This window comes from Carcharodon carcharias, chromosome X, assembly GCF_017639515.1.
Source record: "Carcharodon carcharias isolate sCarCar2 chromosome X, sCarCar2.pri, whole genome shotgun sequence".
Taxonomy (NCBI): Eukaryota; Metazoa; Chordata; class Chondrichthyes; order Lamniformes; family Lamnidae; genus Carcharodon; species Carcharodon carcharias.
The window spans coordinates 15,724,469-15,751,280 of NC_054507.1; the positions used below are offsets into that span (position 1 = coordinate 15,724,469).

Sequence of the window (26,812 nt, forward strand, 5' to 3'; positions counted from 1 at the left end):
GTCCTTCTAGATGGTAGTGGTCGTGGGTTTGGAAGGTGCTGTCTAAGGAGCCTTGGTGAGTTCCTGCAGTGCATCTTGTAGATGGTACACACTGCTGCTACTGTGTGTTGGTGGTGGAGGGAGTGAATGTTGGTGGATGTGGTGCCAATCAAGTGGGCTGCTTTGTCCTGGATGGTGTTGAGCTTCTTGAGTGTTGTTGGAGCTGCACTCATCCAGGCAAGTAGAGAGTATCCCATCACACTCCTGACTTGTGCCTTGTAGATGGTGGACAGGCTTTGGAGAGTCAGGAGGTGAGTTACTTGCTGCAGGATTCCTAGCCTCTGACTTGATCTTGTGGCCACAGTATTTATATGGCTAGTCTAGTTCAGTTTCTGGTCAATGGTAACCCCCAGGCTGTTGATAGCGGGGGATTCAGTGATGGTAACACCATTGAATATCAAGGGGCGATGGTTAAATTCTCTCTTGTTGGAGATGGTCATTACCCGGCACTTGTGTGGTGCAAACGTTACTTACCACTTGTCAGCCCAAGCTTTCTCAACCAATCCCTATCAGTTTCATTGGTTTGTGCACCCCCCCATAGCCAAGAGGGGTGTCTGCTACCTGGCCACCTTTAGTGCTGCTTTATGCCATTCATCAAACAGCCCAAGAATAGCTCTTCCACTGGCCCATAGGGGAATCTCATTTCTGTGGGCCAGTCCTTTGGCGGGATTTTTCGGCCTTACCCACCACCAGGATCATCCGGTCCCGCTGAAAGTCACTGGACCTTTGGCTGGGCTGCTGAATCCCCGGCGACGGTACCGCCATGGTGGGGCTGGAAAATCCCAGCCCTTGTCTCATCCCAGCATTTCCCTAAGTGAGGTGTTACAATTTTTCCGCACCTATTCTAGCTTATTTCGACTCTTGCAGCTTTGGTCATTCTTGCAGACAAGCCCCAACTCCCATACTTTAGAAAGTGCCCACGTTCACCTTGAGATCTAGGCAAGCTTCCAGTTAAGTGCAGATGAAATGAATCAAAGACAGGGGCTAAAACGTTGTTGCTCTGATTCTCACGGTGAGGAATCAGTGTTCTCCTGTCATAATAGTGTATTCATCATGATATTTATCTTTAAATCTTCATCGTATGCTCAAAGAGCTCAGCAGTAACCTCCTTCCCAGCATGAACAGACCTTAGCATTTCCATTCTTCCCTTTCTCTTGTGCTGTTTACCTGAGGTAAAGGGCAGTTGGGCTGATTTTATTGCCCCTTCAGTTTACAAGGCTGCAATTTATACACTCGGCTAATTCACTGGGTAGCTTCTCTCTTTAAGGATCACTGCAGTCCAATTAGCTTTCACATAGAAAATGTTGAGTAGAATATTTGGCTTCCCACTTTAGAACAAATTATTGCTTAGTATTTGAAACATTTTAAAAATGACAGATCACCATGAAATTCCATTATGACAATGAGTTCAGTTAATCCCATGGAAAGCTGGAAAAGGACAGCTGATTCTAGCTGGAGTGGACTGTGGTATTTTCTGGTGCCGTCTACCTCAATAGAGGGCAAGACTATTTAAATTCCGAATTAGTTATACCACTGATTCCTCCCTAATCCAGCTTTATTGGCCTTGAGGTTTATGAGTTTCTTTTTCCATTTAGACTGAAACCACTGTGTCTCTTGAGGCTCAGTTTAGCTCAGTGATCAATTTTTGTCTGACAACACTCCTGTGAAGCACCTTGCAATATTTTATTCTGTTAAAGGTGCTATATAATTCCAAGTTGTTGTTGTTGTGTGCTCCACTCAGAGTTCTGATGTATCCTGTGCTTGCTCAGGGTTACTGCCTGTCCGTTGATTGTCTGGTTCTCTGCAGGGTTGGCTTATCCTCATGGCTGAGCTCTTTATTTGTCACATACCAAAACTTTGAGAAAAGGACCTTCCAAGAATATGACTTTGCAGAATGTACCATGCCTGAAAAATTTGGATTACTGTTTTTCTCTATGTAGTGGTTTCTTTTAACCAAATAAAATGTCAAATCCTTAATTCCTGCTCTAAACAGTAATTGATTTCCCTGGCAGATGTATTTGGGAGCATTGCACTATACGTTGTGCTTTTCCCTCCCTACTCCTCTCTGCTTCGCTGCCACTTTCCTCTCCTTTAGGCCTCTGGTTAAAAGCCACCTCTTTGCCCAACCTTTTTATCACCACTCCTAATATCTCCTCCTTTGGCTCAGCATCGATTTTTGACTCAGTATGCTTCCTTGGAGCACTTTGGACGTTCTTCTAGGTTTAAGGCACTATATGAATGCAAGCTGTCGTTGTTTATGTTGCCAAATCATGAACAAGCCGGGGATAGTTTGTCCCAGTAATCTTAAGGGCCGGATTTTCACTCCCAAGGCGGGTAGCTTGAGTCGTGAAATTTCCCGGCTTGGCGCACCTGCCTTAGAGGAGAGTGGCCATCATTTTTCACTCTGCAGGTGTGGGCTAAGGACTCAGGGGATTGATCCCTGCACTCAGATTGGGAGTGGGGTGGGAGGGTTGGTGGGAAAGGCGATCAGGTGAGGAAGCCTGGGGTAAGGGAGGCCGAAGGTTTCTTTACGAGACCTGGAGCAATGCTCCTGCTACCACCACCACCACCACCACCACCACCACCACCACCACTTCCACCCCGGCCCACAAGTAAACCCAAAAATAAATTTAAATGCTGGATTTTGTGCACACTTCTCTGGGGCGGGATCTTGGAACAGAAAAGGAATGACTTTCATCTATCTCCCACTTTTCAAGACCAACGGGCATCTCTAAGTGCTTTACAGCCAATTAAGTAGTTTTTGAAGCGCAGTCACTGTCGCAATGTGAGAAATGCGGCAGCTAATTTGAGCACAGCAAGATCCCACAAACAGCAATGTGTTAATGACCAGATCATCTGTTTTTTGTGATGCAGATTGAGGGATAAATATTGGCCAGGACACCAGGGAGAACTCCCCTGCTCTTCTTCGAAATAGTGTCAGGGGATCTTTTATGCCCAATTGAAAAGGCAGATGGGGCCTTGGTTTAAAGTTTCATCGGAAAGACAGCACCTCCAACAGTGCAGCACTCCCTCAGTACTGCATGGGAGTGTCAACTTTGAATTTTGCATTCAAGCCCTGGAGTGGGACTTGAACCCACAACTCAGGCTGACATAACTCTCATTGGGGCCTCCTCCCACCTAGCGTGATTTTTGCTTCAGCTAATGAAGGGGCCAAGACAGAAATAATATTGAAGTATTTGCACTTCAAGCAATACAAAGGGTGTGGGGATAAGAGGAAGGGAAGTTGCTGTGCCTGATTGGCACTGTTGCCAACTTTAAAATGGGTTGATTGGAAATCAGGAGCAATGCAAATCAGGGGCATTGACCTCAGTGCCTGATTCTCTGATCAGCGCTCCTGTTGAGCGAGAATCTGCACCATTTCCCCTATTCTGTAAGGTGGACCACTGAAACCCACTTCGAATAAAGCATGTCATTGTGATGTTGCACTGTCGCCCACTCTTGACTTCCACTGGTATGAAGGGCGTGTTTGGAAATGGTACATTTTCCTGGTCAAATGAAGCATGCAAAAAGCAGATATAAAATGCACATCTTCAAGAGTGGTAGATTGCAAATTAGCAGCTACACAAGGTTACTGATGTAATGCATCAATTTCTGCTCAGTAATTATATCCACAGCACTTATATTTTTTAGCTCACTACTTCCCAGAACGTAGCTTCATTGCACATCACTTCCCTGTATTACTTCTCCAAAGTGGGGTATAATTTATTCAGCCTGGCTTGCTCTTCAAAGGCTACACATCCTGTCCTCCCAGTCGTATGACCTTCTCTAATGGCTCTTTGGCACAGTACCTAACACCCAAATGACATTTTGCTCCGTTAGGCAGAGGGCAATAGGTTCTACTGGTGTGCAGAGGCCAGATTGGCTCAGAATTCGTTTGCAACCCAGCTTCACCTGAATCTGGAGTGCTGAAATAGCGCCAGTGTGACTGATGCCGCCTTTGAAGGTCTGTTGCAATTTGGATGGATGCCAGTGTGACCTGATGGCTTACTCCATGGTGAGTTCCAACCCTGCTCTGTAACCCTTTCCTAGCTCTTGTTGCTGAATCATCACCCTTTACCATGTGCCAGTTACTTCCTGTTCCTCTAATCATCCAGTTCACTCCCATTGCGAATGAAACTTTAGAAAATATGGTCCTCGGGAGCATGGGAGCAGAAATCGGCCGTCAGCTCCTCGAGTCTGTCCCACCTGGCAACTAGATCATGGTTAATCTGTATCTTAACTCCATCTACCCACCTCAGTTTCATATCCCTGAATATCCTTGCCTAATAAAAATCTATTAATCTCAGTTTTGAAATTTTCAATCGACCCCACAGCCTCAACACCTGTTGGGGGGAGAAAGTTTCAGGTTTCCACTCCCCTTTGTGTGAAGGTGTGCTTTCTGACATCACCCCTGAATGCACTAGCTCGAATTTTAAGGTTGTGCCCCCTTGTTCTGGTCTCTCCCACCAGAGGAAATAGTTCTCTCTTTTCTCCTTCCTATGTGTCGTGGGGAAAGCTAAGCCTTCAGTACGACAGATGTGGTCATCTGTCTGACTGGAGGAACCCAAAACCCCACTTAGAAATTCACTTGACTGATTCCTACAATATTTGCTTGTATAAGATAGTTACAGCCACGCAAGGGTTAATCAGCCTGCAAATTCTTATGCTACGTCACACAACTGAGGGGTCTTTGACAGGGTGGATGTGGAGAAGGTGTTGCCTCTTGTGAGAGAATCTAGAACTAGGGGGTCACTATTTAAAAATTAGGAGTTGCCCATTTAAGGCAGAGATGAGGCAATAATTTTTTTAGCGGTGGAAGCAGAGTCTTTGAATATTTTTAAGGCAGAGGTAGGTAGATTCTTGATAATCAAGGGGGTGAAATGTTATGGGGGCTAGGCGGGAATGCGGAGTTGAGGTTACATCCAGATCAGCCATGATCTTATCGAACAGCAGAGCAGGCTCGAAGGGCTGAGTGGCCTACTCCTGCTCCTAATTCTGTTATGACGTGGCAGATGATGTGGGCCAGGTGGATCAAATCTACGAGGGAAAGTTGGTCACACAGTCACAACTGTTTTGCAATTTGTATTTTATTTCGAGATGTGTGCCCTGAATTCAGAAGTAATAAAACGACCACGACTTTGGAGGTTTTTAGAAAACTAAATTAAACATTTATTAACATTAGAAAAGATTTCAAGCACATGCATAGGTCTACAAATTGCTACTATATTAACTCCAAAAACCCCTAATTAATCTGGCTCCCAGTTACACCTCCATTAAGGCAACAGTAAAAACAAATAGATTTAAACAGACCCAGGAAAAGCCACACAATACCCTGGATATTGAATTCAACGTGAGTTTTCCCAGCTTCGGTTCCTGTAGACCGCAAAGAGGCTGGAGGCTTTTCATACTTGTTAGATCTTAGGATGCCTTCTCCTCTGACACGTAGCCTCATCTCCTTTATACATGTTTCTCCCTTTTTAATGCAAATTCTATTGTTCCAATATGTCTTTGCAACTTTACCTTTCTCATAATATAAATCTTTTCATAGTGCTAATTTTATTAGTAACCTTTGGTAAAATAAACACACTCTTTGGCTTAGCTTCTTCTGGCTCGGTGTAACATCCTACTATCTCTTTGAAACTTAAACTAATCTAATTTATCTAAAAATGCAAATATTCCTTATACCTCCCATTCTAAAACTTCAGCTATGTTTATGTATTTAGCATTTCAAACCTAGCTTCTTGGTGATAACTCAAAGCCTCCAGACCAGCTGTCTCCAATTCAATTAAATCCCCCCGCCACACATACACACAGAGAAACTCATCCAAACCTCACTAATAACCCACTGTTACAATAAATCACAATAATATTATGAAAATTATTATATTTTCATGACAATTCATATATACTCACCAAGGGAGGAATGCCAAGGTGTGAAAACTGCAACCATCAGGAGTGGACCTGAAAGCTCCTGAAAGTGGAATATTGGGATATGAATACTCCACGCATTCAGCTGAAATTCCTCTCAGTCATAGCAGAAGTATTGAAAAAAAGAGGACAACACTATATTTGTATACTTGTAGCCCATTGCATTATTAAAGGGTCGTTGGAACATAAAGCATGAAACAACAAAAGATCATGAAGCTTATCGAGCATCTTCCTTAAACAGGCCTTGTACATTGGATGCCATCATGGATTCTATTCTATCTATTCAATCTGAGGAAGGTTCAGCAGAAATGCTCCTCAATAGTATTCAAGTGAACGCCAGAATATCTCTCATCTTCTACCACAATGATTTCTTGTCAAAGATGACATCACCCCAATGCCCAGGGTCACCAGCATCACAGAGGCCATCAAGACTCTTGGCAGTCTTCGACAGCATCTTCCAAACCCACGATCTCTACCACCTAGAAGGACAAGGGTGGCAGACACATGGGAACATCACCACCTGCAAGTTCCCCTCCAAGTCACTCACCATCCTGACTTGGAAATATATCGCCGTTCCTTCACTATCGCTGGGTCAGAATCCTGGAACTCCCTCCCTAACAGCGCTGTGGGTGTACCTACACCACATGGACTGCAGTGGTTCAAGAAGACAGCTCACCACCACCTTCTCAAGGGGCAATTAGGGATGGGCAAGAAAGGCCGGTCCAGCTAGCAAAGCCCACATCCCATGAACACATTTTAAAAAAGCCTTCATTCGCCTCCTTTTTGTTTTGTTGGTCCTTGCTATGTACAAAATGACTGCCAAGTTTGCCTACGGACCCTGTAGCATGAAGCCGAGTAAAACAGAACAGACAGAAAGAAAAGCTTATTTAAATATTTATAGGACTTGAATGAAATATATTGGTGTTGTTAACTGCAGTACATCAGGGCTAAGTGGAATGGATTTGTACCCGGTTTACAAGCAATGGCTGTAGGCAACTTCAAAAGTCAGGATATCAGTTGATTTTTTAACTGAAGCCCATAATTATTATTTGTTTAACTAAACAGCCTCATGTACCCGCAGTGGCAACCTAAGCACTGCCATGTGTATAAATCACTTATTTTCCAGAAAATTATGCTTGCTTCCAAATTGCTGCTGATTTTTCCCTGCAGAGCAGCTTGGATCACAGCCAAATCAAAATGTCCCTGTGTGCCGGTCATAAGACTGCACGTTAATTTAATTTGTTTTCTTTGACTTATAGATTACATTCAACTGGTGAAGACAGTTAACAGTGAGGAGATGTCCACTGTTTCTCTTCGACAGTTTTTCGATCTACTTGTTGAAGCGAAAAGGCCAAATATTGTTACATATTGCCTAGAATTCACAGCACAGAAACAGGCCATTCAGCCCAACGGCTCTTGGCTGGTATTTATGCTCCACACAAGCCTCCTCCCATTCTGCTTTATCTCCCCTAATCAGCATATTCTTCTAATCATTTCACACACAGATGTTATTGTGCATTTATCCATCCTTTATAGTGTATTTGCAAGCATGTAAATTGACTTGACTTGAAAGCTAATTTTATCTTCAGAGTGCATTCCCAAGGCTTGCTTTCCCCAACAAGTTTGAGAACAACAGATGACGGCCTGTTAATACCTTATATGTACTTTTCCCTGCACTGAAGATTTGGTGTCTGGAGGCCATCAAAGTGTTTCAAGGTGCTGCAGGCACGACTTTGGCTTCATTCCGATAGTAGTTCAATGCAGAGAAGTGTGAGATGATGCATTTTGGTAGGAAGAACATGGACAGACAATATAAAATAAGGGGTGACATTTTGAAGGGGGTGGAGGAGCAGAAAGACTTGGGTGTATATGTGCATAGTTCATTGAAGGTGGCAGGGTAGGTGGAGAGAGCAGTTAATAAAGCATATAGTATCCTGGGCTTTATTAATAGGGCATAGAGTAAAGGAGCAGGGAGGTTATGCTGAATTTATGTAAGACACTCGTTAGACTTCAGCTGGAGTATTGTGTATAGTTCTGGGTACTACATTATAGGAGGGATGTGAACACATTGGAGAGAGTGCAAAAGAGGTTTACAAGAATGGTTCCAGGGATGGGAAACTTCACCAAGAGGATAGATTGGAGAGGTTGGGACTGTTCTTCTTGGATAGAAGAAGGCTGAGAGGAGATTTGATAGAGATGTTCAAAATCATGAGAGGGCTGGACAGAGTAGATAGGGAGAAGTTGTTTCCGCTTGTAAAAGGATCAAGAACGAGAGGGCACAGATTTAAAGTGATTTGCAAAAGAAGCAAATGTAATGTGAGAAGAAACTTTTTCACACAACTAGTGGTTCGGGTCTGGAATGCACTTCCTGGAAGCTTGATGGAGGCAGGATCATTGAGGCATTCAAGGGGGCATTAGATGATTGTTTGAATAGAAACAAGGTGCAAGAGTATGGGGAAAAGGCAGGGCAATGGCACTAGGCCATAATGCTCATTTGGAGAGCTGGTGCAGACACAATGGGTCGAATGGCCTCCTGTGCTGTTAAAATTCTGTCGTTCTGTGATAGTTCTCTGTGGATGGAGTAAGGTGAAGACTTTGACCGGGATTTTATGGCCCCGGCATGACACGTCTCCCCCCCGCCCCACCCCTGCATGACGCGTCTGCCCCTGCCTCACCCCCGGCGGATGCAGTGAGCCATTTAAATCTCATTCAGTTCGGCGGGACCATAATATCCCGCCAGGCGGGAGAGACTGTAAAATCCTGGTCATTAAATTTGTGGATGATACCAAATTGGGAGGGAATAGTCAATACTGACAAGAACTGCAACAAATAGGACAACACCAATAAACTTACAGAAGGGGCAAATAATTGGCAAATGAAGTTCAACACAGATAAATGTGAGGTAATACATTTGGGTCAGAAGAATAGGGAGGTCACTTATTACTTGAAAGATGCGAGTCTAGGTGGCACTACGTTGGGGCTATTAAGAGCCTTGGGGGTGAGGATTGGCATAGGGGCTATAAAGGGCCATGGGGGGGGTGAGATGAGGGGCTTAAGTCGGTTTAGGGGCTATAAAGGGCCATGGAGTGAGGAGAGGGGCATAGGTTGGAATGGGGCTATAAAGGGCCATGGGAGGTGAGGAGAGGGGCATTGGTTGGCATGTGGGCTATAAAGGGCCATGGGGTGGGTAGAGGCACATAGGCTAGATGGAGGGTATGAGGGGGCATGAGGTGGGTTGGCATGGATGGGGCATGGGGAGCATGTGGGGAGGTGAGGGGGAGTGAGGGGTGAGGGCTAAAGGGCTGTTTTCTGTTTTATTTGTTTTCTAACAAGCCCTGGAGAACCAGGGTGAGCCTTCTACACTTCCCTGCTCCACGCCCAGCAGCCGCTGTAGCTGTCTCCGAACTCTTTCCGGGGATGATGAGCCCGACTCCAGTTAGCAATCCCCTCCTCCCAGAATGAAAATTCGACCGTCTGGGGTACTTTCTCCTGAGTTGGGTTTGTGGAGTCAGGAATCTTACTGATTCTGCGCTCAAGACTCAGAAGCGAAAATTCAGGCCTGAGAGTACTGTGTGCAGTTCTGGTCGGCATATTATAAAAAGGATATAGAGGCACTGGAGAGGGTGTGGAGAAGATTTCCAAGGATGATACCAGAAATGTGTGGGTTTACATATCAGGAAAGGATTGACAGGCTGGGTCTCTTTTCTCTTGGAAACAGGAGACTGAGGGGTGACCTAATGGAGGTCTATAAAATTCTGAAAGGTTTTGATCGAGTGGATATGTAAAGAATGTTTCCCCTTGTGGGGAAGAGCATAACTAGAGGCCATCAGTATAAGATGGTCACCAAGAAATCCAATGGGGAATTCAGAAGAAACTTCTTTATCCAGAGAATGTGGAACTCACTATCACAGGGAGTGGTTGAGGTAAATAGTATAGATGTATTTAAGAGGAAGCTAGACAAGTATATGAGGGAGAAGGGAATAGAGGGTGACAATGGGAGATTTAGATGAGGAAAGATGGGAGGAGGCTTGAGTGGAGCATAAACACCGGTATGGACTAGATGGGCCGAATGACCTGTTTGTGCCATATATCCTATGTAATCATATGTTTAAAGAGTCTGAAGCCATCAATGTGCCACAATACAAAGATATCAAACCTAGAGCTACTTAGACAAAGATTAGGAAGAGACCTGCCAAATCTGGAGATTTCCTAAGGGTTGGAGTATAAATGGATATGATCTCCCTCTTAGTGGAGTGGAGGGGAGGTTTTAGAGAGCTGTACTGTTCGTGCTTATTGACAGAATTTACAGAACCATAGGCTCTTGGCATGTTCTTCAGTTTTCTTAAAATATAGATGGCGAATGGATCCTGCCCACTGTTTTTGTCTTCACTGTTGAGTGGAGGATCTTCTGAGACATTTCAGCTCCCTGCCTCACATCTTTCTCTCCCCTTGTTGGGAAATCCAGTCTGAAGCTTAGGAAGACTTGATGCAATGAGACAAAATGCCTTGACGAATTTCCACAATTGGATGAGGGTTCTTCATAGCTCTATGTCTCCTTTTATTACATGTTTTTCTCCATCTTGTAGATGGAGCTTGTATCTGGTTGTTCTGCAAGAACCATAATGTCAACATGCAGACCAGCCTTAAGGCATAAGAGCTAAAGACTAAATGTTTTCAGAATTAGTGGAGAGATGCAATTTAAACAGTAGGTCATGGCAAGGTCATTCATTTCACCCATGGACATAGGTTTCTATCAAATACTGCCAAGTTTCAACAGGGCAAGTCCAGGGTTTGCCATTGTCCAAAATATCCAAGACACGTCTGGCAACTGATATTTCTCCTCCATTTCCTATATTTTCATCTTTAGCTCCAAAATTTAACTCTTGTCTCCAGACTGACTTCAGAAATTGTGCATAGAGCTCCTTGTAAGACAATATCAGCATGGATGATCTCTTTTCCATTTTCAGGCCAAATGTTTGGTAGGTCAGATAAACTGGGAACCTCACATCCCCCAACTTAGAAATCTCTCCTGTTAGCTCAGTATGTTATGGCACTGAGCTGTACAGATCCGGAGTGGTCCCAGATTCAATCACTACTCTATACTGAGCTTGCTGATCTTGACTAGGGCAGCAATTGGGACTATACAATTGGCTCAGTGCACCCGAGTTAGAAAGTGGGAAAATCAGCCAGGCTTCCTCCTGCCTGAGGCTCTCTCTGTCTGTCTCTGTCTCTCTGTCTGTCTCTGTCTCTGTCTCTCTGTCTCTGTCCCGCATTCACTTCTCCCTTTCTCTCTGTTCCTCCCTCTTTCTGCCTTTCTTTCTGTCTCTCTGTCTCTTTCTCTATCACTCTCTCTGTCTTCCTCCTTCTCTCTGCCTGTCTCACTCTCTCTGCCTCCCTCTCTCTCTCTGTCTCCCTCTGTCTCTCTTTCTGTCTCTCTCTTTCTCTTTCTCTTTCTGTCTCTCACTGTCTCCCTCCCTCTCTCTGTCCCCCTCCCTCTCTCTATCCACCTCCCTTTCTCTCTTTGTCTCTCTCTTTCATCACTCTGTTTCTCTCTTTCTGTCTGTCTGTCTCCCTCTCTCTTTCTGCCTGTCTGTCTCCCTCTCTCTCTCCCTCTCTCTCTGTCTTTCTCTGTCTCTCTCTTTGTCTCCCTCCCTCTCTCTGTCTCCCTCTTTCTCTCTCTTTCTGTCTCTGTCTCTGCCTCTTTCTCTCTCTTTCTCGGTCTCTCTCTTCCTCTATGATGATTGGTGCTGGATAAACCATTCTTCTCCTTCACTCTAGCTTATGGTTCAGTCTGTTTGTATTTTCTGCAAATAGTAGCTGCTTGTAAATAAAATACAGGGCATGCAAAAGCTAAACACTGAGTAACCTTAGCAGCAGCTATGAAGAGGTGGGTGATAGAAACGGTAATCTAGTTGGTTAACAACATTAGTAACAACTGGGAAGGAACGTGTAGTAGCAGGGGGCAGGTTACTATTCTGGAGAGCTTTTGAGGGTGCTGCTAGTTGTTAAATGAGGAGCACATTTGTTATAGTACCTTGAGCTAATATTTAACACCGCCAGTAAGCACCAAGATTCATCATATGTCCTGACATGTTGCTTCGTTAATTTTATGATTTAGTGTCACCTCACTGAACCATGTTTTTCTTCCTGAGCTTCAGTCGGCAAGAATATCTTGCTTTTGTCTCAGAGGTCTGAGTTCAAATCCTACTCAGACAAGGAAAGAATGCTTGGGATTTAAAGCAAAGGAGTTAAATAGACTCTCTGTTTAGAGTGCAGCAGATATGAGCCTGTTAAATTTCTGAATTTTGTCCCTTCAAATTCACCTATATTTAAATAAAAAACAGGGTTCTAACTGCATTTTAAAAAAAAATAATTCATAGCTTGTTCATATACAAAATCCTTCAGCAAGTGATGGCCAAATCCTTTTGAGTTTCAGTGTCTCATTGCACAAGGTTGGTGGTGACACTGGATGCCGCCACTGGGTGAGTTAAAGGTGGTACATTCTGGATAGGATCATAGCTTCAAGTGTGCCTCCAGGGCCCGTGGCAAAATTGCAACAATGTCCACCTAGGCTTCCATACAGCACTTTGAAACATTTCAGCTGGGTTCCTGGATGGGATTGCTGCAGAATCATCTTCTAGCTTACACAGAAGTCCCAGCAAAATGTCTGTCTCACTATTTCAAGCCTTTTGAAAATCCAAATATATTACATTGACTTTTTAAAAAATTATTTACGGGATGTGGGCTTCGCTGGCTGGGCCAGCATTTATTGCCCATCCCTAGTTGCCCCTTGAGAAGTTGGTGGTGAGCTGCCTTCTTGAACCACTGCAGTCCATGTGGTGTAGGTACACCCACAGTGGTGTTAGGGAGGGAGTTCCAGGATTTTGACCCAGCGACAGTGAAGGAATGGTGATATATTTCCAAGTCAGGATGGTGAGTGACTTGGAGGGGAACTTTCAGGTGGTGGTGTTCCCACCTATCTGCTGCCCTTGTCCTTTTAGATGGTAGCAGTCATGGGTTTGGAAGGCGCTGTCTGAGGACCCTTGGTGAGTTTCTGCATTGAGAAGAAAGACTTGCATTTCTATAGTACCTTTCATGACCCCAGGACATCCCAAAGCACTTTACAGCCAATGAAGCACTTTAGAAATAAAAACAAAGTGCCAGAAATACTCAGCAGGTCTGTCAGCATCTGTGGAGAGAGAAACAGAGTTAATGTGTCAATATGACTCTTATTCAGAACTGAAGGAGGGTAGAAATCTGATGGGTTTTATGCCATCGAAAGTGGGGAGTGGGAGGAATAACAAAAGGGAAGGTCTGGGATAGGGTAGAGGGCCAAGGGATTAAATGACAAAGGTGTCAACAAAAGACAAAGGGAGTGGTAATTGTTGTAGTAAGGAGACAAAGCCTTTGTCCATAGTGAATGTAAATGGCAGAATAATGCACAGCTCTGTGCAAAAGCAAAATCTTGAAAAACAAGATTCAAACTTGCATATGGCAAAAAAAAGGAATCAAAATGGGGGACAGAGCTCATGGTCTGAAATTGTAGTCACCGTCATATTGTAGGAAACATGACCACTGTAGTATAAGGATCTGGCATAGAAAGGATTAACATGGGACTGGGAACAGTACCGCCCACACTGTGATGTAAAGGAACACATGACTCGAATCTAGAGGGCAGTCTTGTACTGGATAGAGACGTGTGTAGAGGCAAGCATGGAGACAGCTCCTAGCTTAGACCTTATACTCTACCTATATACATAGTTATGAGTGGTTCATGAACACTTACTGTTAAACTGTACAAGACTCAGAATCTGTTTGTGAGACCTACATCTTACAACTGTGTGCCAATTTGCACACAGCAAGATCCCACAAACAGCAACGTGATAGACCGGATAATCCGTTCTTGTGATGTCGGTTGAACGATAAATATTGGCCAGGACACTGGGGAGAAACCCCCCATGCCTCTTTGAAATAGTGCCATGGGATCTTTTACAACCACATGAGAGGTCTGACAGGACCTTGGTTTAACATCTCACCCAAAAGACAGTATGTCCAACACTACACTGAAGTGTCAACCTGGATTTTTATGTTGAAGCCCTGGAGTGGGACTTGAACCCAGAACATTGTGGGTTAAGTGAGAGTGCTCTTGTCTACCCTTTCTGTTACCTTTTCAAAGAATTCAATAAGATTGGTCAAACATGACCTCTCTTGAAATCTGTGCTGACTACTCATTATATTTGAGGTTACTGAGCTCTCTTGATGTTGCTCAGAATCTTGGATCATGATCAGTGATCTGGTGAATTCCCTGAGCCACCAAAAAGCTGGAAAACATCCATGAAGCACAGGTTGGCCGGCACAGTGTCCTTCTACAAAAGTGAAATACTGCGGATGCTGGAAAGCTGAAACTAAAAACAGAAAAAGCTAAAAATACTCGGCACCTGTGAAAAGAGGGACTGAGTTAACATTTTGTAGCCGATAAACTGGCCAAGTTCTGATGAAAGGTCATCGACCTGTAACATTAACCCTGTCCCTCTCTCCGCAGATGCTGCTGGAATTGCTGAGCGTTTCCAGCATTTTCTGCGATGCCATTCTATCCAGAATGCTTTGCAAGAAAAGTGGCGATGGCGAAAACATAGGCTTTTTGACACATGGGGTTGGGGCCACTTCAGGTGGAACAACTTTGTGTCAACTAAACTGGGTCAGTCCCTCTTTTTCTTGTCTTTGCTAAGCAAGGTTGTGTTTATTGTATTGTAACAAAAATTTGAACATCGGCTCAAGTGAAATACGGCCCAAGATCATACGAGTGTGAAGGTCTGCTCACAATGAAGGAACTCGGCAGGAATGTGCTTCAAATAGCAGCAAGAATACTCGAGGCCCAAGGCTGTCCAAATAAGGCAGAAAGTTTTAACACAGTTGAGGGACAGTAGACTGCCTAAAATACCACCAACACAATAGGACTCTGTGCTGCAGCTCACTGGGAAATGCCAAAAGAGAAAAAGCACAACACTTGCCCTTAAACTGTGTTTACAGTAAAGTCAACAGCAGATAAACACATACTGATCCAATCTAAGCATAGAATTCCAAATTGCTGCTCTTGTCAAGCGTGACTTTTGATCAAGGAATCATAAAGTGTGTAATCCTGATCCAACTTGTCCAATTTATTGGGTCCCTTCTCCATTGGATAAATTCCGAGCAAGAACAACTCCGACTTCACCCCCAGTCTGTGCTGAGTTAGCTGGTCTCAGACGGGGTATTTGTGAGGGCAGTTTGATGGCTGGCGGAGGTCGAGGAGAAATCAGCCATGGTTCCTACTCTTTGTCACGTTCCAGTGACACCCCTGTGACCGCTCCCCACTCCAAACCCTTGGAAAGTCCTGTGTGGGCATCTAGTGACAACATGAGGAGGCCCAGCTAGGGTGTTTTTCCACCCACCACACAAACCCCCCCCCAACAACATTCAAATAGCATAGTGCAGGGGAGTAGTGGTATTGTCGTTGGATTAGTAATCCAGATACCCAGGGTAATGGGGCCCTGGGTTCAAATCCCACCATGGCAAATGGTGGAATTTGAATTCAATAAAAATCAGGAATTAAAAAAGTCTAATAATGACCATGAAACAGTTGTTGATTGTTATAAAAACCCTTTAGGGAAGGAAATCTGCTGTCTGGTCTGGCTTACATATGACTCCAGACCTGTGGTTGACTCTTAAATGCCCTCTGAACAAGGGCAGTTAGGGATGGGCAATAAATGCTGGCCTAGCCAGTCTTGCCCACATCACATAAATGAATTAAAAAAAGGCTGACACCTAACCTTCTCTTGTACCATTTGTGTATCCTCAGAACTAGAACATGTGAGCAGAGGAAAATGCTTGCTAATGGAGTATAAAAATAGAGAAGTCTTAGCCCACACCTAGAATACGGTGAAAAGTTTTGGTCCCTTTATCTAAGGCAGCCCAGAGAAGGTTCACTAGGTTGATCCCTGTGGAGGGATTTTCTTATGAGGAGAGGTTGAGTAGGGTGGGCCTGTACTCATTGGAGTTCAGAAGAATGAGAGGCGACCTTATTGAAACATATAAGATTCTTAGGGGGCTTGACAGGGTAGATGCTGAGAGGTTGTTTCCTCTTGTGGGAGAGTCTAGGACCAGAGGGCATAATCTCATTTAAAACAGAGATGAGGAGGAATTTCTTCTCGCAGAGGGTAGTCAATCTGTGGAATTCTTTGCTGCAGAGGCTGGGTCATTAAGTATATTCAAGGCTAAGATAGTCAGGTTTTTAATCAGTAAGGGAATCAAGGGTTATGGGGAAAGGCAGGAAAGTGGAATTGAGGATTATCAGATCAGCCATGATCTCATCGAATGGCGGAGCAGACTTGATGGGCTGAATGGCCTACTTCTGCTCCTATGTGTTATGAAGAATAACCACTATGGGGAGGTGCTCAATGACTTCAACAAGAGGAGGGGCAGAAAATTAAATGCAAAAAAAAAACAGGCTTGGATTTTCACTCCTGGATTGGGTGCACAGAGTCAGGACGTTTCACGGCTCCACGAACCCAACCCAGGAAGAAAGAGGCCCAGAAGTTGGGATTTTTGTTCCGGGGGCTGTGAAGGGTGGTCTGTATTAGAGGTCAGCCCCGCTGACCCTGGAACGAGTGCGGAGGGTGTTGGGTGTGGAGGCAGGCTGGGCAGTGTTGTAAGGCATTGGGCATAGCTCGGTAGGTGTTATTAAAGTATTCGTAGACTTAGGTAGTTCAACAGTAAGTATTTATTAACTACTAGAAACTATATACATAGCTATAGTAAAGGTCCAAGCTAGGATCTGTCTCCGTGCTTGCTTCTACACACAGCTCTGTCCCACACTACACTGACCCCTAAGTGTGGGTCATGTGTTCTCTTACATCACTGTGTGGGAGGTACTGTGCTCAGTTCCACGTTAACCCTTTATGTGCCAGAGCATTATACTACACCTCCCCCAAGTCTTTATACAACATATTTACAAGTTATCCCAGTTTACCCCATGTATCACATCATTACTACTGCTCCATCTCCCCCCTCAAGTCTCTGAATTCATAGTTTCAGCTGGCCTCATAACCCTTCCATATCTCATTCTCACCACTGTCAGACGAGTGGTAGGCTCTGTCGCTACTGATAAACTTTGCTGAATTGGAGGTTGTTCTGGCATCTGGGTGTCTGTTCATCCTCTTTTTCCGTTCTTTAGTATTGAATCGCTCTTTGTTGATTCCCCAATTGTAATGATAGATGGCAGTTGGTTTATCCCGCTCTTTACAGGGCGAACGTACTCTGGGCTCGTCTCTATCGTGTTTTTTTCCCTTCTTCCTTTGTGCAGCTCACTGTGACACATGCTGGGATGGAAAATGGCTCTTCCTGTTGTGAGGGTGTGACTTGGTAGTAAGCTCACCTTTGTGTTTGGTTATGTGGTGCACTGTCATCAGTTCCAGCATTGTCTGTGGCCCTGTCATGCTGGCTGGGGATTGCAGTGTCTACTCCATGGTCTCAGGATTTCATTCTTCATTGGAGACAGAGGTTGAGGCTCTTCTCGTTGGTGGTTCCTCTCTTGACTGTCATCTACTCAAGCTGTCATGGTAACCATCTGAGTGGTTGGCTGTTCTGACCGATGAGGGGTTTCTGGCACCTGTAACGAAAGCGGACAAACCTGCTTTACAAAGAGAGAAGACAGTTCAGAGCTGAAGTCCCAGTCGAGAGAATCTCTCTTGTTCGAGCTCTTGGGAACTTGCAGTTCTGTATGATTTGCAACAGTGGTTGTCTTGACATCTTCTGCTGTTTTGAGGAGATCCAGGACTACTCAGGCATCTCTGCTCAAGAGAGAAAAAGACTGGTTACGGATATCATACATCAGCTTGGAGATTTTTTTGCCACCATAGCTTAATGGTTCCAGAACCATTCCTACGACCAGGAGTTGGATTTCTCCATGCTATAGAGCGCTGTGTCTGGTGCTCGTAGCCAAAGGTCTCTCAGCCACGGTTTGTCTGATAAAACCATAACACCGGTTCCCATGTCCAACTTAAAGTTTGTGAGATGGCTGTTAACCGAGAAGTCCGCATCCCAGAATGAAAATCCAGGATCTGCGACCTCCCCCAAGAAGCATGGCTGTGTGTCCTCTTAGTGTGTAGTCTCGACTTTGTGAATCCTTTTGGGATCTTCAGAGCATTTTGATGTTTTGGCTTTGCACAGCTTCCTGAAGTGTTGTGTTCAGTTACATTGAAAGCATTGGGCTGAAGTTGCAGGACATTGATCTCGCCTGTGGGGGCGCTTTGCTCCACAGTGCTGGCATGGTCACTCTAGTGGTTGGTTAGGGTATTGCTTTCCTTGGCCTGGAGTGTCCCTGTTTCTGTGCTGTTTCACTAACTGGTCTGTGGGGTTTCTTTTGTACCACGGTTTACTTTTTCCTCTTAATATGCAAACGGATTTCAGAGAGCCATCCGGATTGTCAGACTTTCTCAAGGGTGAGATCTTCCTTTGCTTGAAGCACATTGAGAGTACATCGTCTGCCTCTCCGACAACTATTCTATCCCTGACTAGCTCAGATTTCAGATCACCGTAATCACAGCCTTCAGCCACTCTGTACAGCTCATTAATAAAAGAGAGTCCACGGGTTCTCCTGGCAGCTGGACACTGTTATTAAATTTAGCCCTTTCGAGGACTTTGTTACTTCTAAAGTTAAAATTAGGGTTGAATGATTTAAAAACTTCATCAAATTTTGCAGATGATTCATTGATTCCTTGTCTCGCTATTATATCATCAGCCACTAGGCCTACCGAGTGAAGCAGTGTGTTAACTTATTCAGCTGCTGTCTTTCTGTCCAAACCTGAAGCAATTATGTATCTAAGGAATCTCTTTTTCCAAAGTCCCCAATGTTATGATTGATTTGGGCCTTGGATAAGTCCAAACTGATCTGGAAGAGTGGATTTCTGTTCCATGGTTAAAATGTTTAAATTGCAGGTTTCGCTTTAAGAGGTTTCCAAAAATCCAAGATGGCGCCGCAGTACGCTTCTGCGCAAAGGCTTTTCCCACACTTGCCAGTTTTGGCGGGCTCCCATAGTGGGCATCTATCATTCAAGAAGGAAAATTATAGGAAAGTAATCTCCACCACACTAACATAAGGAAAAGGAGATAAAATGCCAAGGGTACGTGCGATATGTTATGGAGACAGGGCAAGTGTCTCAATAAGGGTGCTTTTTAATTGCTCCACCATTGGTGCTTTCAGTGGCCTAGGTCCCAAGCTCTGGAATGCCCTCCCTAAACCTCTCCGCATCTCTATCTCTCTCTCCTCCTTTAAGACACTCCTTAAACCCTACCTCTTTGACCAAGCTTTTGGTCATCTGATCTAATATCTCCTCAGTGTTAATACTTTTCTCTGATAACACTCAGGTGAAGTGTGTTGGGATGTTTTATAATGTTGAAGACACTATATTAATGCCAATTGTTATATTAGAGCAAGGAACACGGGAAACATAGGAACATTGGACTTAGGAGCAGGAGTAGACCATTCAGCCCTTTAAGCCCACTCTGCCATTCGATAAGACCATGGCTGATCTGGTTGTGGTCTCAACTCCACTTTCCTGTCTGCCCCCCATAAGCCTTGATTCCCTTGTTGATCAAAAACCTGTCTAACTCAGCCTTGAATATATTCAATGACCCAGCCTCCACTGCTCTCTGTGGAAGAGAATTTCACACACTAGCGGCCCTCTGAGAGAGAAAAAATTCTCCTCGTCTCTGTCTTAAATGGAAGATTCTTCTTAAACAATTTTCCCCGGTTCTAGTCTCTCCCACAAGTGGAAACATCCTCCGCATCCACTCTATCGAGTCCCCTCAAGATCTTACATGTTTCAATAAAGTCATCTCTCATTCTTCTAAACTCTAATGGGTATAGGCCCAACCTGCTCAGCCTTTCTTCATAAGATAAACCCTGCCCTGCCCCTGCCCCCCAATCCCAGGAGTGAGTTGAGTGAACAGGAAATATGAAAGATATTGCAGATAGTGTAACTCATCGTGATGCAGCTGATTTGGCCATTTAAAGTCGGTGTAATGTCAAACAGACATTAGGAAGAACGTCTTCATTTGGCACATTGGAGATCTTGTGGTGCAGTGGTAGTGTCTTTACCTCTAGGTCAAATACTCTGGGTTCAAGTCCCATTCCAGGACTTGTTGGTTACTAAAGGAATGTTCATGATGTAGTTCAGTGGTCAGAAATCATAATCCTCCCACTGTTCTTGTGTGTTTACACTGTGTGTGAAGATATGCTAGAAATGAACTCAGAATAATTTGTTAGGCAGGGTAATAGAATAAAAGCCATTTGGGTGATCTTGCAGTATACTTGCGTTGTTCCATGGCAAGCACACAGGGTAAAATTATAGGTGAATACTCTATGTTTTTCTGCCAGAAAATACAATATGTAGTTTACAAGAATATCATTTTGTCACAATTGATGGGTCCATTAGTCTTTATTATTGTCCTCAGCATTTTTGTCTGTCATTTTTTTGATGAATATAGACTCATAAATGCCACCCGATGGTTTCTAACTGCTGAATCAGAGAGGGATCAAGGAAAAGATGCCAACTTACTTCATAGCTTCTGTTCTGCTCGAACTCGTTCTTTAGATCGAGCATAGTGAACGCAGTATCTGTAGGTGATTGTTATGCCAACACCCTGCAGCACAGTCGCAGGGAATCAGGTGACTCCCACGTGACAAAGAACCTGCATTTTTACAACCTCAGGATATCCCAGCAGGCTTTAAGCGTCACAAGTACTTTAAATGTAGTCACTGTTTTGGTAGTGGAAACGCAACAGCCAGTTTGCTCATAGCAAGCTCCCACAAACAGCAATGTGATTATCTGGGACTTTTTTTTAAGCAGTGTTGGCTGAGGGATAAATATTGGCCAGAACTCCCCGATTCTACTTTGAATAGTGCCATAGGATCTTTTACGTGGCCTCGTTTGAATGTCGGCACCTCCAACAGTGCAGTACTCCCTCAGCACTGCGTCAGAGTGTCAGTCTGGATTGTGCTCTCAAGTCCTTGGAGTAGGACTTGAACCGACAGCCTTCTGATTCCAAGGTGCAAATACAACTCACTGAGCCGAGGATGACAAGCTCCCAATCTTGACCTGGTCATTGTTGGGGAGGGAGTGGTGAGAATGAACATACAAATATACGAATTAGGAGCAGGAGTAGGCCACTTAGCCCCTCGGGCCTGCTCTGCCATTCAATAAGATCATGGCTGATCTGATTATAACCTCCATTGCACATTCCCGCCGACACCCAATAACCTTTCACCCCCTTGCTTATCAAGAATCTACCTAGCTCTGCCTTAAAATTTTTCAAAGACTGCTTTCACAGCCTTTTGAGGAAGGGAGTTCCAAAGACTCACAATGCTCTGAGAGAAAAACATTCACCTCACCTCTGTCTTAAATGGGTGACCCCTTATTTTTAAACAGTGACCCTTTAGTTCTAAATTCTCCCACAAGAGGAAACATCCTTTCCACATCCACCCTGTCAAGTCCCCTCAGGATCTTATCTGTTTCAATCAAGTCGCCTCTTACTCTTCTAAACTCCAACGGATACAAGCCCAGTCTGTCCAACCTTTCCTCATAAGACAACCCGCCCATTCCTGGTATTAGCCTGGTAAACCTCCTCTGAACTGCTTCCAACACATTTACATCTTTCCTTAAATAAGGAGACTGATACTGTACACAATACTCCAGATGTGATCTCACCAGTGCCCTGTATAACTGAAGCACAACCTTCCTACTTCTGTAATCAATTCCCCTCACAATAAATGATAACCTTTTATTACCTTTCCTAATTACTTGCTGTACCTGCATATTAACCTTTTGTGATTCATGCACTAGGACATGCACTAGGAATGAGAAAAGACATTGGGCAGGATACTGCCATTGGCATTCAGGGGTGGGCCCAACATGCCGACGTGTGATGATGTTGGACGTGCATCCCAACGTCATCGTGTGTGATTGTGATATTGCGTTCAGCAGGCGCACGCCAGAGGCGACTGCAAGCCCGCCAAACTGTCAACAGCCTACTAAGGCCATTAAAAAATCAGTTAAAGTAGTTAACCACGCTGCCCGTCCAACCTTAAGATTGGCGGCAGGCGAAGAGCCAAAGTGGCCTTCACGTTTTTCAGGAAACTTCGTCCACGGGCAGTATGAAGTTTCCTGAAGCTTTTATAAAATAAATAAATTTTACTAACTTCACAAATATGTCCCAGCTCATGTGACACTGTCACACGAGGGGACCTGTTTAAATAAATTTTTACTTTATTTATTGATAAGTTTTCTAATCCATTTAATCTCCCTGAGGCAGCTCCGTGCCTCAAGGAGATTGCTGTGCTCTTTCGTGCGCCGCTCTTGTTACAGTCTAGTACTGGTCCACTGTTCTGTGGCTGAATCATACAGATATCACTATGACCTGTCATTAGTCTTTGGCTGTGCACTGCAGTTTGTTAATGCAGCAGCTTAACAATTGTTTCTCCTCTTGTTGCTTTGCAGGATTCTGGTGGGAGCACCTCAGGCCCGAGCCCAATCCCAACAGTTCGCAAATCGCACTGGAGGACTCTTTGCCTGCCCAATAATAACTGAAGACGATGAGTGTGATCAAGTGGACATTGATAATGATGGTCAGACAAACTCTCTTTCGGTGTTTGTTCACTCACCCAACACCCCACCCCCCTTCATCTTGTAGACTTAGGCCTGGCCAGTCATTCAGTTTTAATTTACTTGTGACTGTTGTCTCGTGATTGGGTCAGTGTCCACTCATGTCTGAGCTTCCTGATAGGTTGTTACACAGGTACTGCCTCATGTCTGCTCCCTAGATGGCTTTAATCAGTGGCTCGAAAACATGAAGCAAGAGAGACCTTTAAGTACATGGAGATTTTCCACATTGTGAGGATTGTGTGAAATTTACAATATGCAACAGCTTGCAGTTACATAGCATCTTTATCAAAGTAAAACACCCCAAGGTGCTTCCCAAGAGTGTTACCAAACAAATTTTGACACTGAGCCACATAAGGAGATATTAGAACAGGTTACCAAACAATTGGTCAAGAAGGTTAAGTTGGTTAAGGATCGCCTTAAAGGATAAGGGGGAAAGGGGGAGAGGTTTGGGAGGGGAATTTCAGATCTTGGGGCCTAGGAACACCACTTGGAAGAAGCACCAAAGGAAGCAAAGGCATAGAATGTATCCTGGGGTGGGGAACTTCAATGTCCATCACCAAGTGTGGCTCTGTAGCAACACCACTGACCAAGCTGGCTGAGTCCTGAAGGACATATCTCCAGACTGGGTCTGTGGCATGTGGTAAGGGAACCAACAAGAGGGAAAAAGCTACTTGACTTTGCCCTCGCCAATCTACCTGTTGCAGATGCAGCTGTCCACCATAGTATTAGCAGGAGTGACCACCGCACAGTCCTTGTGGAGATGAAGTCCTGTCTTCTGTTACGGACAGGAAAGAGAGACAGGCAAACTGTACCTATTTCCTCTCATCAACTGCCCATAAGAGAAGGTGTCTTGAATTATTTTTTAAAGCATTGTTATGATCCTAGCTGAGGTTACCCCTGGACAAGCCTGATCACAGAGTGGAACCCAGCTCAATAGATCCTAACTTTTATTTGTTTGCTTAGATATGTGGCGAGTGGCTACTGAACAGAGTCACTGAAGTCAGCTAATGAACTTATATTAAAAGAATAAAACATTTATTAAACAAGAAAAGATTAACTATATTATAATACTCCTTCACCCACAACTATACCTTTACAGATGTATGCAGATTTGTAAGGATAATACAAGTTACAAAAGCTATCTTATGCTTTAATGGTCACAGTAAGTACACAGTCCATGTAAACAAATAGGTACCCTGTAGTCAGACATACCACACTCTGAAACCAAGGGCAGAATTTTATGACAGCAGGATTTGACGTTCCTGCTGAAGTCAACGGGCATTTTATGGCCCCATCCCTGCCAAAACAGGGCCGTAAAATCCTGCCCCAAGTGCCAGATGCCACCTCAACCAGATGCTATGGATCTCTCCTCAGCTGCCCCAGATACTTGTTCCACCATGAGCCAACCGGTCTCACTGAACTCTGTCTTTCACATGAGGGTTTCCAATCCTCACTCTCCAAGACCTCGCCTTGAAATCTTCTCCCAAATCTTACTGGGACTTTGGTGACGAGCAGTCGAACCACTGTAAACATAGAAGCTGCTGCCATTGTCTCCACGCGTTAACATCTTACACTTTGTTTCCAGCAAAACAACCTGGGCCTCCCTTTTAATCTTTAACAGTCATGTCACCCAGGCCTGTTGTCAGGCAGACTTCAGAACAGGTCACATGACCCCCTTCATTTTACTCTAAATTAAAGACACAGTCCCAGAACATCTTATAAACCTTATAATTGTAACACTTCTTAAGGGTAATTAAGGATGGGCAATATATGCTGGTCTAGCCAGTGCGCTTGCATCTCATGAATGAATCAAAAAAGGAAGCTAAAGGCATGGCCTCCAATGGTGGAGTGATTAAAACTGGGGATGTTCAAGAGGCCAGAATTGGAGGAGCACAGAGATCTCGGAGGGTTGTGGGGCTAGAGGAGATTACAGAGATAGGGAAGGGTGAGGCCATGGAGGATTTTGAAAACAAGGATAAGAATTCAAAAATAATTGAAAAATGATTCCCTTTTAAGTGCTATTTATTTGCATGTTTCTCCCATCCATACAACATTGAAGTAATTTTGCTTTTATCTAGCGTCTCTGCTTTTTGTCTGTATAGAGCCTGTAGGATTTGGGATTCTTTCTAATCGCAAAACCTGCAGAGTTGAAATGGGTAGAAAAGAAGTTGCAACAAGTGAAGACACGCGGTGGGATTTTCCATGCCCGCTCACCACCAGGATCTTCCAGTCCCGCCGCAAGTCAATGGGCTTCTGGCTGGGGCACCGCCTCACCCACGGCGGGTCCCACCCCACGACAGAGCCAGAAAACCCCAGCCATGGTATTTGGATGATGCCAAACTTGGGTTTTAAAAGAGATGACAAGCAAAGCTTTAAAAGAAAGAAAGTCATGCATTTCTATAGCACCTTTCACGGCCTCAATACATTAAAAAGCGCTTCACAACCAATTAAGTACTTTTTGAAGCAACCAATTTGCATGCAACAAGCTTCCACAAGCAGCAATGAGGTAAAGGAGCAGATCATTTTTCTTTAGTGATGTTGATTGATGGATAAATATTGGCCAGGACACTGAGAGAACGCCCCGCTAGCGCAGTGGGATATATTACATTCATCTGAAAGGAGGTCTTATCCAATAGATGTAGCAGAACTAAAAGGGAACCTCTTGCTTCTATCTCTCCAGCTGCAGCCCACCCAAATCTCAATATCTGTTTCATTTAGAAACACTGCTTTTATCTAAAAATTCCCAGGGTGCAGATTTTGTTGTTTTCTTTCAGATTTCTTCCCCCCCCCCCCGCCCAATTCTTTGTCTCCTTCTTTCTTGCTTTCTGTTCCACAGCTGCTGGTAGACCCAAGCAGAGAGAGTGGAGAAATGCAGAAACCAGCTGTAGCTATTTCGGGAAGCACTTCTCTCTCTCTCTCTCGGCCTCACCTGCTGCAGAGAAACTGACGCAAAGGTGCAGAAAACTTAAAATCCTGAATTGTTACAGTGCAGAACGAGGCCATTCGGCCTATCATGTCTGCACCGGCTCTCCGAATTAGCATTATGACTCAGTGCCATTCTCCTACCTTTTTGCCAGAACCCTGCACGTTGTCTCTATTTAAATAATCATCTAATGTCTTCTTGAATGCCTCGATTGAACCGGCCTCCACCACACTTCCAGGCAGTGCATTCCAGACCCAAACCACTCGCTGTGTGAAAAAGTTTTTTTCTCACATCATATTTGCTTCTTTTGCAAATCACTTTAACCCTGTGCCCTCTCGTTCTAGATCCCTTTACGAGCAGGGACAGTTTCTCCCTATCTACACTGTCCAACCCCCTCACGATTTTGAACACCTCTATCAAATCTCCTCTTAGCCTTCTCTCCAAGGAGAACAGTCCCAACTTTTCCCATTTATCTTCATAACTGAAGTTTCTTATCCCTGGAACCATTCTTGTAACCCGCTTCTGCACTCTCTCCAATGCATTCACATCCTTTATAAAGTGTGGTACCCAGAACTATATGCAATACTCCAGCTGAGGTCTAATGAGTGTCTTATATAAATTCAGCATAACCTCCTTGCTCTTGTACTCTATGCCCCTATTGACAAAGCCTAAGATATTGTATACTTTATTAACTGCTCTCTCCACCTGTCCTGTCACTTTTAATGACTTATGCACATATGCACCCTCTGCTCCTGTACCCCTTAAGAATTGTACCCCTCGTTCTATATTGTCTCTCCATGTTCTTCCTACCAAAATGAATCACCTCACACTTCTCTGCATTGAACTTCATCTGTCACTAATCTACCCATTTCACCAACTTGTCTATGTCCTTTTGAAGTTCTACACTGACTTCCTCACAGTTTACAACACTTCCAAGTTTTGCATCATCCGCTAACTTTGAAATTGTCCCCTGCACACCAAGATCTAGATCATTAATATATCAAGCACTAGGCGCTAACCAATTGCGCCACTCTGTCCCAATCAAGTTAATTTTGCTTCGGGTCATGCTCAGGCAGCAGAAGGATGCAATCATAGAATCATAGTAACTTATAGCCAATAAGGAGGCCCTTCAGCCCCTCATGTCTGTGCTGGCTCTTTTAAAGGGCAGACATGTTTAGTCCCACACACCCCATTTTGTTGCCTGTAGACCTGTAAATTCCTC

The 26,812-nt window shown here is 44.3% G+C and overlaps 1 protein-coding gene across 4 annotated transcripts in view; it reads left to right on the top strand.

The window, feature by feature from the left end:
• Positions 1-26,812, top strand: part of LOC121273263 (integrin alpha-7-like) — a 273,170-nt gene that overhangs the window by 74,126 nt on the left and 172,232 nt on the right. For all 4 annotated transcript variants that reach the window (XM_041180296.1, XM_041180293.1, XM_041180294.1 and 1 more), the window contains exon 2: positions 22,503-22,630. In XM_041180296.1, the coding sequence (XP_041036230.1) occupies positions 22,503-22,630 (128 nt within the window). The remainder of the gene's footprint in view (positions 1-22,502; positions 22,631-26,812) is intronic.